The following is a 15,434-nucleotide window of genomic DNA, read 5'->3' as shown; positions in this document are numbered from 1 at the left end:
CCACTTTCAAGTATCATTTTTTCCGTCATGAGAAACTAAATTGCACACAGATATCTTAGTGTTGACAGTTGATATGTCCCTTCCATTAACTTTGTATATTTTATATCACGTAGAGGAGACATAAGGAGAAGCCACATTGCTACTAGATGCCAGAGATTGCAATACTGATATTAGCAATTTAATACAATTTTGGCAAAAATTATTAACATCTATTTTTTGTGATAAATTTTCAAGTCAGCTGCCTGCGGTCAGATAAAACAATTTTAACCTATTGATTGACTTTGTTAATTTTAGACTACAAAACTGAAAGTCTTAGGTTGGTGGAGCTATCAAAACCTAGCTACTTTGTTTTAAATCTGATATCCATTTGCAAGATATGTTTCTAACAATCACGATATATAGGCCAGATCATGATATATAGGCCAGATCATGACATAGACCAGTGTTTCCCAAACTGTGTTCTGTGGAACCCCAGTGTTCTGCAAGGCCTGGGAAGGTGTGTCCACGAATTACTGGAAGAATGAACTAGTAGGCCACCACGTGAATACATTTCTCTAAAAAAATAAGCAAATTGTTCAACTAAATGTAGGAATGTGCGAAGTGTTCCGTTACGGAAAAAGTTTGGAAAAAACTGACATTGGTGAATCAGTGATGCACAAGCCAGATCATTGACAAAGAAGAATCAAATATACTTACAGATAATGACAAAGAAGAATCAAATATATTTACAGATCATGGCAAAGAGGAATCAAAGATATTTACAGATCATTGACAAAGAAGAATCAAATATACTTACAGATAATGACAAAGAAGAATCAAATATATTTACAGATCATGGCAAAGAGGAATCAAATATATTTACAGATCATTGACAAAGAAGAATCAAATATACTTACAGATAATGACAAAGAAGAATCAAATATATTTACAGATCATGACAAAGAGGAATCAAATATATTTACAGATAATGACAAAGAAGAATCAAATATATTTACAGATCATTACAAAGAAGAATCAAATATATTTACAGATCATTACAAAGAAGAATCAAATATATTTACAGATCATGACAAAGAGGAATCAAATATATTTACAGATCATTACAAAGAAGAATCAAATATATTTACAGATCATTACAAAGAAGAATCAAATATATTTACAGATCATTACAAAGAGGAATCAAATATATTTACAGATCATGACAAAGAAGAATCAAATATATTTACAGATCATTACAAAGAAGAATCAAATATATTTACAGATCATGGCAAAAAAGAATCAAATATATTTACAGATCATGACAAAGAGGAATCAAATATATTTACAGATCATGACAAAGAGGAATCAAATATATTTACAGATCATGACAAAGAGGAATCAAATATATTTACAGATCATGACAAAGAAGAATCAAATATATTTACAGATCATGACAAAGAAGAATCAAATATATTTACAGATCATGACAAAGAAGAATCAAATATATTTACAGATCATGACAAAGAAGAATCAAATATATTTACAGATCATGGCAAAGAGGAATCAAAGATATTTACAGATCATGACAAAGAAGAATCAAATATATTTACAGATCATGACAAAGAAGAATCAAATATATTTACAGATCATGACAAAGAAGAATCAAATATATTTAAAGATCATGACAATGTAGAATCAAATATATTTACAGATCATGGCAAAGAGGAATCAAAGATATTTACAGATCATGGCAAAGAGGAATCAAAGATATTTACGGATCATGGCAAAGAGGAATCAAATATATTTACAGATCATTACAAAGAAGAATCATATATATTTACAGATCATGACAAAAAAGAATCAAATATATTTACAGATCATGGCAAAGAAGAATTAAATATATTTACAGATCATGACAAAGAAGAATCAAATATATTTACAGATCATTGACAAAGAGGAATCAAATATACTTACAGATAATGACAAAGAAGAATCAAATATATTTACAGATCATTACAAAGAGGAATCAAATATATTTACAGATCATGACAAAGAGGAATCAAATATATTTACAGATCATGGCAAAAAAGAATCAAATATATTTACAGATCATGACAAAGAGGAATCAAATATATTTACAGATCATGACAAAGAAGAATCAAATATATTTACAGATCATGACAAAGAAGAATCAAATATATTTACAGATCATGACAAAGAAGAATCAAATATATTTACAGATCATGACAAAGAAGAATCAAATATATTTACAGATCATGACAAAGAAGAATCAAATATATTTACAGATCATGGCAAAGAGGGATCAAAGATATTTACAGATCATGACAAAGAGGAATCAAAGATATTTACGGATCATGGCAAAGAGGAATCAAATATATTTACAGATCACGACAAAGAGGAATCAAATATATTTACAGATCATGACAAAGATGACTCAAATATATTTACGGATCATGGCAAAGAAGAATCAAATATATTTACGGATCATGACAAAGAAGAATCAAATATATTTACAGATCATGGCAAAGATGACTCAAAGATACATAGGTCAGAGCATGTTACTGTATTTTATTTTTAAGAAAATAAATAGGATCTTTCAAGATCATGCTAAGATCAACATCTCAACAAAGAATAGATTAATGTGAGTAACATGCAGGTTGTCATTCTCCAATTTGAAAATATTTTATTATCTGAAAATTGCAATAATTGAACAATATAAATACAAACCAACACACTAAGGATAACAATTGACTTTGTGTATATACGGTTACCTGAACAATATAGGAGTCTTGGCAACACAGAAAGAAATGAACAACCAGAGCAAAAGTAGGTGCCCACTCTACAGAGCTGACTATGAAACAAGGTTACAAAGACAGTTTATATGGAAACACAAACTCAAAATCGGCCCCCGAAGTAGTCCAGCCAGGCAAGAAAAAAGGCAGGCTTCAATATTTTGAGAAAGAATATCATAATGAAATTCTATCAAAGGCAAATGACATAGAAGAATAAAGAAAGAAGGTTGACAGATCCTTTGTGGTGCCCCAAAATTCCAGCAGACCAAGGGTTAGGTGAAAGTGAATGTGAAGTTAGATGTGAACATGGCCTAACTGATGTCTTATAATGATCTAATTGCTTTGTAAAGGGTCAATCTCTTATTCAAAGCCTCAAGGGTGGAAACATTTCTGTAAAAACAAAATTCCTTTAGTTTTCTGTACCATGGTAGGGTAATGGCTCTGCAGTTCACGCGATGATATTAAAAACTACTTATTAATTGTTGTTTTAAATTATGTCCAACTTATTTACATAGTAAATAGATTTTTTCTCTTTAAAAAACAAACAACTTTTTTTTTGGAAATGTAGTATTTAGTATGACAGAACTTACATAACTTAGCAATACAATTGTATAATATACTATTTTTGATTAAAAATCTAAAACCATTTTCATAAATGTCAAACATACATTTGTAATGGTGGTGCCCCTAATAAGCCTCCAGTGTTTCTTACTATTAATAGTGAATAGTTGTAAAAATGGTGTACTTTTATGAAAAAACTGCTTGCATAATTGATTTTCAAAATTACATTTTTCGCTTTCAGAAAAGAAAAAAGTAGCCGTAGCATCAGAACTTTGAATGATCTAAAATATCATGATGTCCGATTTTCATTTTTAATTCTAGTTTCTGAGATCTAAACGGTACGGACGGACAGATGGACAGACAGGCCACACAAAACTATTAGCGTCTTTTACCCTTTCTGGGGCCGCTAATAAGGAGAAATGAGTCTCTACTAAATCTTCATTTATTACAAATATGTGAAAGTATTGTGCATACAATGCGCAGTGTTTGATTGTTTTCTTAATTAACCATTTTCAAAATCTCTTTCAGTTTATTTAGAGCCAGTCGTGGTAGATGGTTGGACGGGTCAATAGACTACACAAAACTAGCAGTGGCTTATCTTCTGGAGGGGACACCAATAAACACACAAGCGAGAAGATGTCACCGAAAATCTGCCAGCTTTGGACATATATAACAATGTCAATGGTAGTAGCAGGAGAAATGTCATTTGAAATGAACTGTTTAGAAAGAAAGCATTTTAAAATGGGTATTTTATCAGCGGATTATCAAGTAATAGGAAAAAAAATGTTTTATATTTTCTTCACGTTTTCACACCAATGTATTGCCTGAGCTAGTCTAGCGCCTTAAAATTATCTTGAAGTGTAAAGTTGGAGTTGGCAAGTGTTTCCGAAGTTGAGATGTGCCACTGTGTTGAACAGTTTATAGATCACAAGTGTATGATAAGTAGATGAGCTATAGTGGCGTCAACACTCTGAACTAGCTAGATAATACAATGGAGATGATGAATTCAACTTGCAGTTTCAACAAACCCCCCCCCTCCCAACGTCTTTATCCCCCCCCCCCCCCCATTCCCTGTTGTTTTGAATGGAGTTACTTGAAAATGATTAACACTTGAGGACCAGCTGGGGTTATTTTAAAGCAAGATTTAGTTTTTTCATTATCGGTTTTATTAAGAAAGAAAAAAATATAGTATATATTATAGATAGATAGATAGATAGATAGATAGATAGATAGATAGATAGATAGATAGATAGATAGATAGATAGATAGATAGATAGATAGATAGATCAACGATTAAAAAGACATATTTAAATAATATAGTTATAAAAAGAAACCAAAATGGACACAGAGACGGAGAAAGAGAAAGCAAGATGCAGAGGGCTAGAGATAAGGAAAAAGAGATAGAGAGAAAGAGATAAGGAAAGAGGAAGATTTAGAGAGAGAGAGCGAACGTATGATTTAATCAGTCCTTCAGATAGTGAGTAAGTTAGTAAAAAAAAAATGGGATGATTATAAAATGCGCGTGAGGTTCACGAGAAGAAAACAAAATGTCTTTTTAAAAAAGCGAACCAGAGTAACCGCTCTTGTTAAAAGATTGTGTATACAGTTATCTCCCTTTCTCTCTTCACCCATTTCACTTCTTATCGCGTGATTTAACTCTTTCTGCTGACTTTCATCGGATACAAATAAAGAGAAACTCCCAAACGCTTAGGGGTGGGTGGACGACCCTAATAATTGTGGCGTAGACGCCCTGAGGCACGGCTTCTCCTTCCACCCACACAACTGTAAAGAATAGAGTGAGTCAGTCACTAGAAATCAGTGAGGAATTGAGTGAGCAAACCTCTTCAACCTCTTCTTCATGAAGTATTTCTGCAATCACTTTCTGGTGGACTTTGTCACTTCCTTCAGGACAATAGCACTAGCAGAAGCTTAACTGTTCAATGATTTCAACAGAGGTGGGAGGGGAAGGTAACTCTACTTAAAAACACAACAACACAGCAAGTAGAATTGAAGTACAAAATATGTAGGCAAGGGCCTTAAAGCTACATCTGCACAATTACATTTATCTTTTATTTGATACTGTGTCGATTCGCCAGTCAATATCATCTTCTACTTCCTGTAACTCGACTAGGCAAAAGTTAGACTCCTTTCACAATACCACTATTGAACTCCAATCTTCGGGGCATATTTAAATACTCAAAACCTGGGTGGAACCTAGGCATAAACCTCTAAAACGGCTCTAACAATTTTCCTAGAACTCTGGCAGTTGATGTATATCGTTGTGAAAAAGAACTACTATCTCGTTACTCACACAGGGAAAATTCTAGTTTGACCGTTATAAGTTACTAGCCTGACATTACCCGCGGCCTGCGGGTCTTAGTTTGTGTTTACTAATCTAGTGGATTGGATTTAGATGTATGTTAAACTTAGCTAATGATCCTTTCAAGTTTTTCTCTTTCGCTACGAAAATAAAATTAGTTTTGCGAAAATGGGTTTACCCGAGGACGATACATCTATTAAAAACGAAAGAAGCGATAGATGAATAGGATATAAAGAACAATTAAAACGGGTTTACCCGATTTGTTAAATGAATGGTATTACAAGTAAGTCAGGACTTTTTGTATTCGCAGATATATGGAAGGAATTTATCTAAAAATGCTTTTGAAACACAAATTTGAAGGTTAATTTTATTAAATAATGAATAGACTATATTTTGTATTTTCATGTGTCAAAGTAAAAAACTATATGTGCAAAGTGTTGTTCTTAACATTAGATCTAGATCTAAATCCTTTCGATCTTTTCTCATGTCAACATTGTAAACAAAGCCTAGATCCATATAATACTATAGCTTTAATAGAGTCGGTCAACTTTTTTTTTTGAGGGTCTTAAGCTTGTTTTAGGGCTACAATACATACACTACAGTCTAAGTTAGTATCCAAGGAACATTTCTGCCAAGTTTTATCAAGATTGGTCAAGCGGTTTTTATTTCTATTCCTAACATACATACATAAGCCTTACTTTCTACTTTATAGTATAGATAGATATAGGCCTAAATAGAAAATACTTATCTTGACTGCCAACACTACGCACTAAGCCTATATTTTTCAATAAACAAGTTCCGTTCACGGAGGCGTCCTTGGTTGCATGGTATATTGACTTCCGGTAGATTTTTTTTAATATATAAAGAAACCATTCCCGAAGATTTTTACTACCACTTTTACAGCAAATCATGAATGGAAACTGAATTGTTAAAGAAGATGTTACAGAGGTAGGAGTGTACAAATCAATTTCTGACTTAGATCTATAACTGTAAAGCTTTATAACTGATTTTCTTAGCCAATATAGACTAATTAGCCAAGCCTGTATTTAGTGTATTTTTTTTTTCTTTACGACATTGATTGAATTGAGGTTCTTGTGAGAGCATAGCCTATATATATATAAACCAAATAGTAAGACTTATTCAGAAGGATAACCCGGTACATTTAGATCTATATGCTCTTACTATAATGGCTAAAATGACCTTTCGTTTATAACTTTTTAAAAAAAGTCCCATATATATTATGTAGGCCTAAAGTTAAGGTAATAAGTCTAGATGTAAAGTTTTCTCCGAGTTGAAAAATGTAAGAAAAATATGTTTGTCCTATATATGATGATAAAATAGAAAAAATACATTCTGTGATGTTTTATGGCAAGTTATTATAACACAGTGTAGGACAGACCACTGTCCTGTTGCCTCATGTTTCTCACGGCTATGGCCAAATTTCGAATCCCGGTGCCCCCGTGCCTCATATTCTGTTTGACTGCCCCAGACTTGTTGATCTCCGTCTCAACAGGTCAGAGAAACCCAAAATTCTCAATCTGTATCGTGACATGTATGCACTACGCAATACAGGGGTTTCTGCCCAGGGCTTTTGCAAGAGAGGATTTGAGCCACTCAAGCCCTCACTCAAATGGAGTTTGATGATGTTGATGATGGTGACTTTTTATGCCCTTTTTTTCTGTCTTGGTGAGAGTTATTGTAAGACTGAATTATTGACCTGCAGCTGTCGAAGTATTGACTAACCTTTGTAATCATTACTGCGAACGGTAGTGAGAGCCGCATCGTCGTCAAACATCAGTTCCCTAATCAGGTTATGTAGTTTCCTCGTTTTGGTCAAACCAGTTTAAGAAGCCTTCCATCCGATCTACTGTGGATATATACTCCATCTTCCAAGGCGCTATGAGAGTACAGACGAAACAATTCCGAATAGTGTTGATGGCCAATACCCATCCTTGTTTTACCCTGATCTTGATAGATAATACCGGTACCTAAAAGTCTTAGAGGAAGAACTGTCAAACTTTACAGTTCCTATCATGTGAAGCTGACAGTAGTTTCAATAGCTTATTTGGACAGACAATTTTCACTAGTAAAAACCACTTCTGCTTAGTGTGAGCATATTGCTAAATGAAGTTCATATTTCTATTACTTTCTACTCAAGTCACCCAAGAGAAATTTTATTTAAAGCGAAAACTTTTTATAATGCATTTTTTTTTTTTTTTTTTTTTTTTTTTACAAAAGGAGCATATTTCTTTCAAAAACCTGATTTGATTGTCACTAAATTTCAAATTGAAGGGGATCTACTACAAGTGAGATTTTTTTTTACTTTTTCCAATAACATTGTGTGTTGTAATTTTTAAAAACATACATGTATCACTTTAAATTACTTGTCATTGTGAAATAATAGGTAAAAAATCACATAAAGTAAATGTTATATTTAATCCTATGCATAACATTTATTTACATTAAAAAAAAAATTTGTAAAGCAGGCCTAATTGTAGAGAAAAAATTATTTCTTGTGATTGCATTGAAATCAGCTTTATAGATGCTGTCCATTGTTGTAACATAAAGTAGTCTTACATTTTTTAGTAGCAAATAAATATATTTATAACATGTCTAAACTAGTTTGAATTTCTTTTCTTTTTTTTCTCAGCTGCTCATGAATTTTGAGATTTTACAGCAAATAGAGGAACAAATTTTATCTGCTTCCACTTAGACAAACTGCATGGAAATGTGCTATTGTAATGAGTAGAAGATATTTGTCATTTAGAGTATCATGTGTCATTGACTTATGAAAACAAAATGCAACAGCAAATTATCAGTCCACACATTTCAAGATGAGGAAAAGAACAGTATAAGCTACATTCATTGATGCATTATTTATACAAACATGTATAGTCAACCCAGTCATCACTCCATTTTTTTATGAAGCCAGTTACAGTAAAAATGAAGGGATGAAATTTCAGATATTATTCTGTTTGTTTTATGAAATGAGAATAGGCCTACATCAGAAATTGAAATGGTCATCTTCAGTATTTAATGTTTCATTTAAAAATGATAATTATATTAATACATATTTGATGTACAAACAAATGAAAACCATTCAAACACTTTTTTTTGTGAAGTATAGATGATTAAACTTGTAAGTGTCTGAACAATACTACATTGACATTAACTTATTATTATAGACTTTTTACAGGAATGTATCTTAAGCTGGACTGAAAGAGAAAGTTGCTATAATTTAAATAATAAAATTTAATAGTTTGAACATGTAACTAAAAATTGAATAATGCTAACATTTATTGACAAGTGAATATTGGTAATGATGTGCTTTCTATTTTAATAAGTCAATAATATTAGTAAGAACAATATTATCTTCACTTTCTTAATATTATAAACACAATATTTCCTGAATAGATTTTTTTTAATTATAGAAATAATGCTCAAGTCTTCAGAAATGTAGTTTTCAGAATCATCAAATCAAGGACAACATAGTATTCATGAACTTCCAGCTATCAGCAAGCTCCTAGTAGGTATTATGGAGCACATTCTCCTTCAACTCAGAGGATCACAAATTCTAGTACTGTTGATGGAATAGAAACAACATACATTAAATTCATAACAAGTCACCAATTCAATCTTAGTTCATATAGTACCAAACTTCCATATGTTCAAGTCCTTTACAGATAAAATCAATTCTGAAAACATCTAACAAAACAGTTCTTTAAAAAGTATATTAGGAGTATTGTAAAGTATATTAGAAGTTTTACATAAAAAATGCTATGGGAACATATTATGAAACAAAAATATTACACAAAAAAAAGGAATAGTATAATAATAACAATCTTTGACATTATATTCAGTAATATTATGAAAATTTAATGAATCATTAAATGCAATTGAAAGTGAAGGGAACAGATTTAAAAAAAAATTCAGGAAATTTTCTCCACAAGCATGCTGAGGTGACCCAAATAAAGAGTGTCATTGAATATTGTACTGAGTGTTGGAAACATAATTTTTTACTGCATAGGCTACATTAAATTTTAAACATATCTTTGCAAATTTAAAGAGAGAATTCGAAGACTGCTTTTATTCTTTTTGCACTAAGATAAAAAGTATTAAATTTTAAGCTGCCCTACTTACTGGAAGGAGGCTGGTGGCTTAGCGGTAAAGCGCTTGGCTTCCGAACCGGGGACTGGGGTTCGAATCCTGGTGAAGACTGGAATTTTTTTATTTGAGTCTGAGTCCACTCAGCTCTAATGGGTACCTGACATTAGTTGGGGAAAGTAAAGGCAGTTGGTCATTGTGCTGGCCCCATGACACCCTCATTAATCGTTGGCAACAGAATGTCAGAAACAGATGATCTGTACATCATCTGACCTATCGATCACAAGGTCTGAAAGGGAAACTTTACTTTTTTTTTTACTTACTGGAAGTTTCGTAGGAAGAGTTTCTGGCATAACAAGTGAGTTTTGTGGTATCCATACTATTGATAAACTCTTAGGAATAAGAAAGCATCATTTCTTCGTGAAATATACATCTGCGGAAAAGAAAAGAACAATTGCTTTTTATGTGAGCAATAATAAAATTCGAATTAAATTTTAAAAATCTCCAAAATATTTATGGTGACTTAGTTCAAAGAATTATGTAAAGACTTTCTTTAAGCATCTGACACCCTTTTCAACCAAGATAACTGGTTAATCTGTACTTCTAATTGAGGATTGTTGCATAATATATTTAATTCTTATGCAAGAAAGTATAATTTGAAGGAAAACACCTTAGATAACAAAAGAGTTTTATTGGCCTGCATGAGCCAATTATCACTTTGGATATGGATTCTTACAATTAAAATAGACTTACATAACGTTTAAAAACAAATTATTAATTACTTTAAAAACTTACTGTTAAATGTATTTATACAGCTTCTGGCACTGTGTGCAAACTCCTTTGAAAACAATAAGAACATATTGTGGAAGTATCTGATTAATAACTTGAATCCACACATTGAATGGTAGCAATTAGAGCCCTTTGGGTACCTTTCAACATCCTTTGTGTACTTCTTTGGTAGTTAAAAGAAAAGTTAAGATCTAGATCTACAGTGAATAAATAGCACAATTTGGTACCTACTGGAATGTGTGAGAATAATGAAAAAAGAAAATAGAACCAATTAGAATGTTTAGTCCAATCTAGACTAGTACAGTTGTTTATATCTAGGCAAGATATGAGTTGTGATCAAAAGAGCTAGATCTAGTACATGAGTAGGGCCTATGTTAATGGGCAATGGCTGTGCTCATCAGAAACATTAAATATGTAGTGTATAATCAGTCACTAATCAGTGTATAGGAATAGATCTAGATACAGATTCTAGATCTTATAAGTACAAGAGTCTAGGACTATTATTATTATATAAAATATAGATATAAACTATAATAAACTAGATAAGGATTAGAGGCGTTAGTAAAGATAAAGTAGATCTTCAAATAGTTTAAAGAACGATCTGTGAAACTGTGAGCCAAGCACTTCCATTCATGATTCACATATGATATGAAGAAGCTAAGGCTAAGATGAAGTTTCAAGGTAACAAGTCAGGAAGTCAGATTAATGATTAATCATCATGTTGATCGTGCCATGGCCCATGATCAAGGTAAGATGAAGCTGATCATTTAGACTTGAGATTTATCCTAGATCTAGTCTAGAGTTAGATTCTATATAATAGGGGGCCTATATTAGTATATAGATTCTATATCTTGATTCTCTGGGTTTATCAGACACACAAAGATTATGATGAATCTAACAACCCGACGTTCTTAATATTTTTAGTCATAATTTTGTTAAGAGTACTAAAGGCATAGCCTGAGATGAACTCCTATTGAAAAATCAGAGCAGGAAGAGGACTAGTCCTCCCGTAGTGCTCTGGCAAGAAACTTAGCCGTCCGGCGTAGTGCCTAATAGCTACCATACAAGTCAAGTGACTGCACAGGCAAGTCCCCCAATAGCTTGCGGAGCTGGGGACACTTGTACAAGACATGCGACACTGTTTCGACGCTCTCTCCACAGTGACGGCATCGGGAGTCAAAGTTAGTGCGGAACCGGGCAAAGTATGCCCCAATAGGACAATGTTCCGTCCTGCACTGCGCGACTATTGACTGCTCTGACCTCCTCAGTCGCCACCATGGATCGTCGCGATCTGGGTGACGCATGCGCTGCCAGACACCACGTGCTCTGTCGGATTCCTCCCAGGACTTTAACCACTTCTCATGAATGAGTGCTCGGATTTGTGGCGTTGCTTGTAAGTACGTGCTTGGTGCTTCGAGGTGTGTGGCTGCCATTGCACCCTCCCTTGCGAGGGCGTCTGCCGTTTCATTGCCCCTCACGCCGCAATGTGAAGGCGCCCACTGCATAAAAACGACAGCTCCAATAGCTCGGCGGATGTTATCTGCGGCGCCGATTGCCTCTTCTATTACGGGCGACCCTCCCCCGCCGCCACCCATAACTTGGAGACTGGAGCGAGAGTCAGTGACCAACACCACCGTAGTGGCGCTAGTCTCGCTAGTCTCGCGTTGGAGCATTCGGGCCCTAATGGCCTCGAACGCCCTAGTTATCCCTGTGAGTTCGGCATCCATGGACCAGAGAGCCTATCTGGTTCAGTCCGGTCGGGGTAGACGATAATCATACTCCCATCTGTCGAGGTCCCTCATTACCGACCCATCGGTATAACAGAAAATGGCATCTGATGGGTAGGATTTTATGGTTATGGATGCCAAATTTTGAAGAATGGCAGGTGTTAATGTGGTGGCTCCCTCTTGCCCTAACAGGGACAGGTTTATTTGTGGGGCCGGAAATCTCCTCCACAGAGGGCACGTACTAATTCTCCTAATAGGGATTCTATCAGTGGAGAGCCCAGCTGAATTAGACAAATTGGCCGCAATATGGAGGAACGATCGCATTTTGATGCGGTTCCTCTCTCTCCACTGTCGCACTAAGATTGAGGTGGGTAGCCTAGAGTCGCCCCTTTTGTAGCGCTCGTAGGCCGTAAGTACTGCCCTCTCCCTCCTAAGATGTAAGGGTGCCACGTTAGTTAAGATTTCAGCAGCGTTTGTTGGGCTTGTCCTAAAGGTGCCACAAATGAACCGTAGAGCCTGTGCTTGTACCCGGTCGAGTGATTCGAGGGCAGTTCTACTAGCGTATACTTGAACTGTATAGCTGTATTCAATTTGTGATCTGACTGCCCCTAAGTACAATGTGCGTAGCATGTCAGCTTTGGCACCCCACTTTGTGCTGGCCAGCTTTCTTAGTAACGCTAACTTCTCCGAGGCTTTTTGTTCAACATCCTGGACGTGCTGGAGCATTGACAGTTTTCTATCCAGGGTCACCCCTAGATATTTTGGCGTATTTTCACGCTGGAGTCGCAGCCCACCGAGTTGAAGCTCGAATGGAGCCTTAAGAATGTCGATCCCTAGGCTGAACAGGGACCAGGTTGTTTTGGCAACGTTTATCTGAATCTGCCATTTGTCGCAATACGAGGAGATGGTATGGAGGTCTGCTTGAAGTGCCGTCTGAATTTGGTCGGCTTTCTTCCCGGTTGACCAGAGGACAATATCATCAACATATAGCAGTTTTTTGGACCGTAGTGAGCTGGGCAAATCATTAAGAAAGGCTATGGAAAGTGTACAGGACAGGGCGGAGCCCTGAGGCAGGCCATTGAGTTGTTGTTTTGGCTTGCTAAGGGAGTGCTGGTATTTTGTACAGAAAGGATTGTATCCAATTGTATATCTTGCCCCGCACACCCATAGCTCTTAGCTTAAGATAGAGGCCTTGCTTCCACACACGGTCGTAAGCCTGTTTTAGGTCTATGAACACTGCGTATGTGCTCTCGGACCTCTGGAACCCGTCGGCCACCTCCTGTGCGAATGTTGTGACCTGGTCGATCGGGCTCAAGCCTGCCCTAAAGCCGGCCTGTTCTGGCGCCAGGATACCGGCACTCTCAAAGGACCAAACTAGCCGCTCGTTAACCATTCGCTCAGCAACTTTGCCAAGGGTTGAGGTTAGTGAAATGGGTCTGTAGGACTCCACGTTAGTCGCGTCTTTTCTCTTCTTAAGGACTGGCACAATGACAGCACTCTTCCAGGCCCCGGGCACTCTGCCCAGGTTCGATTCATAAACTCCAGGAGTTTATCTCTCGCAATGCCCCCAAGGTGTTTTACCATCTCAGGGGTAACCTTATCTGGCCCCGGAGCTTTTCGGTTTTTGCACTTAGCTATCGCTCTGTCCAGCTCAGCACGACAGAAGGGCGCGTTGCACGTTGCTTGGCTTTCCGGCTCATCTGGCTCCCTCTCGAGCCTCTTACGTTCTTTGTTGTTATTTTATTTAGACTGACTTATTCACAGACTTAACTTAGGCCTATATCACCTATTATATAGGCCTACAAAGTTAATAAATGACACTCTCAAAAATGTATTGACTCTTTTACTAAATCGTTTATCACATTTAAAATATACATTGTAAAAATAATAATAATAATTATCAAATGTGATGAAAAAAAACAAAAACAAATACTCCAAACTGGCAGCACCAATTAGCAGACAATCAATGTCGTAAACAAGAATACACGAAATACAGGCTTGGCTAATTAGTCTATATTGGCTAAGGAAATCAGTTACAAAGCTTTATAGTCATAGATGTAAGTCACAAATTGATTTGTGCACACTTACCTCTGTAACATCGTATATGACAATTAAGTTTCCATTTATGATTTGCTGTAAAAGTGGTGGTAAAAATCTTCGGGAATGGTTTCTTTATATAGTAACAAATTCTACCGGAAGTCAATTTACCATGCAACCAAGGACGCCTCGGTGAATGGAACTTATTCTTAGTTACCTTAGTATTGGCAGTCCATGTAATATATAGTCTATGTCTTGAACAGACTCTACGTGTTCGGGTATTACCGTACGTAGGCTCTATTTATACCAGAGTTGAATAAATTAATGTCCATGAACATTTTGCGCACCATCTTATAAATCTAGATCTATAACAGTATAGGCCTATCATTGGAACATTCTACAGTCTTGTAGATCTATAGGCCTATCATTGGAACATTCTACAGTCTTATAGATCTATAGGCCTATCATTGGAACATTCTAAAGTCTTGTAGATCTATAGGACTATCATTGGAACATTCTACAGTCTTGTAGATCTATAGGTCTATCATCGGAACATTCTACAGTCTTGTAGATCTATAGGCCTATCATTGGAACATTCTACAGTCTTGTAGATCTATAGGCCTATCATCGGAACATTCTACAGTCTTGTAGATCTATAGGCCTATCATCGGAACATTCTACAGTCTTGTAGATCTATAGGCCTATCATTGGAACATTCTAAAGTCTTGTAGATCTATAGGACTATCATTGGAACATTCTACAGTCTTGTAGATCTATAGGTCTATCATCGGAACATTCTACAGTCTTGTAGATCTATAGGCCTATCATTGGAACATTCTACAGTCTTGTAGATCTATAGGCCTATCATTGGAACATTCTACAGTCTTGTAGATCTATAGGCCTATCATTGGAACATTCTACAGTCTTATAGATCTATAGGCCTATCATTGGAACATTCTACAGTCTTGTAGATCTATAGGCCTATCATTGGAACATTCTACAGTCTTATAGATCTATAGGCCTATCATTGGAACATTCTAAAGTCTTGTAGATCTATAGGCCTATCATTGGAACATTCTACAGTCTTATAGATCTATAGCATAG

The 15,434-nt window shown here is 35.5% G+C and overlaps 1 protein-coding gene across 1 annotated transcript; it reads left to right on the top strand.

The window, feature by feature from the left end:
* The first annotated feature begins 734 nt into the window (after positions 1 to 734).
* LOC129926863 (sex-determining region Y protein-like) lies at positions 735 to 2,578 on the top strand. Its single transcript, XM_056033330.1, has 3 exons — positions 735 to 837; positions 1,691 to 1,861; positions 2,286 to 2,578. Exons 1-3 carry the CDS (start codon positions 735 to 737, stop codon positions 2,576 to 2,578), a joined length of 567 nt encoding a protein of 188 aa, XP_055889305.1.
* Positions 2,579 to 15,434: the final 12,856 nt, after the last annotated feature.

Source organism: Biomphalaria glabrata, chromosome 6, assembly GCF_947242115.1.
Source record: "Biomphalaria glabrata chromosome 6, xgBioGlab47.1, whole genome shotgun sequence".
NCBI lineage: Eukaryota > Metazoa > Mollusca > Gastropoda > Planorbidae > Biomphalaria > Biomphalaria glabrata.
This window is presented reverse-complemented; position numbering and strand designations above follow the sequence as displayed.

Excerpts from the sequence above, each read along its gene's own strand:
- LOC129926863 (XM_056033330.1), top strand. The coding sequence starts at position 735 with ATGGCAAAGAGGAATCAAAGATATTTACAGATCATTGACAAAGAAGAA. Across the intron at positions 838-1,690 it reads AAATATATTTACAGATCATG|ATCATGGCAAAGAGGAATCA; the intron begins GCAAAGAGGAAT and ends ATATATTTACAG. Across the intron at positions 1,862-2,285 it reads AAATATATTTACAGATCATG|ATCATGGCAAAGAGGGATCA; the intron begins GCAAAGAAGAAT and ends ATATATTTACAG.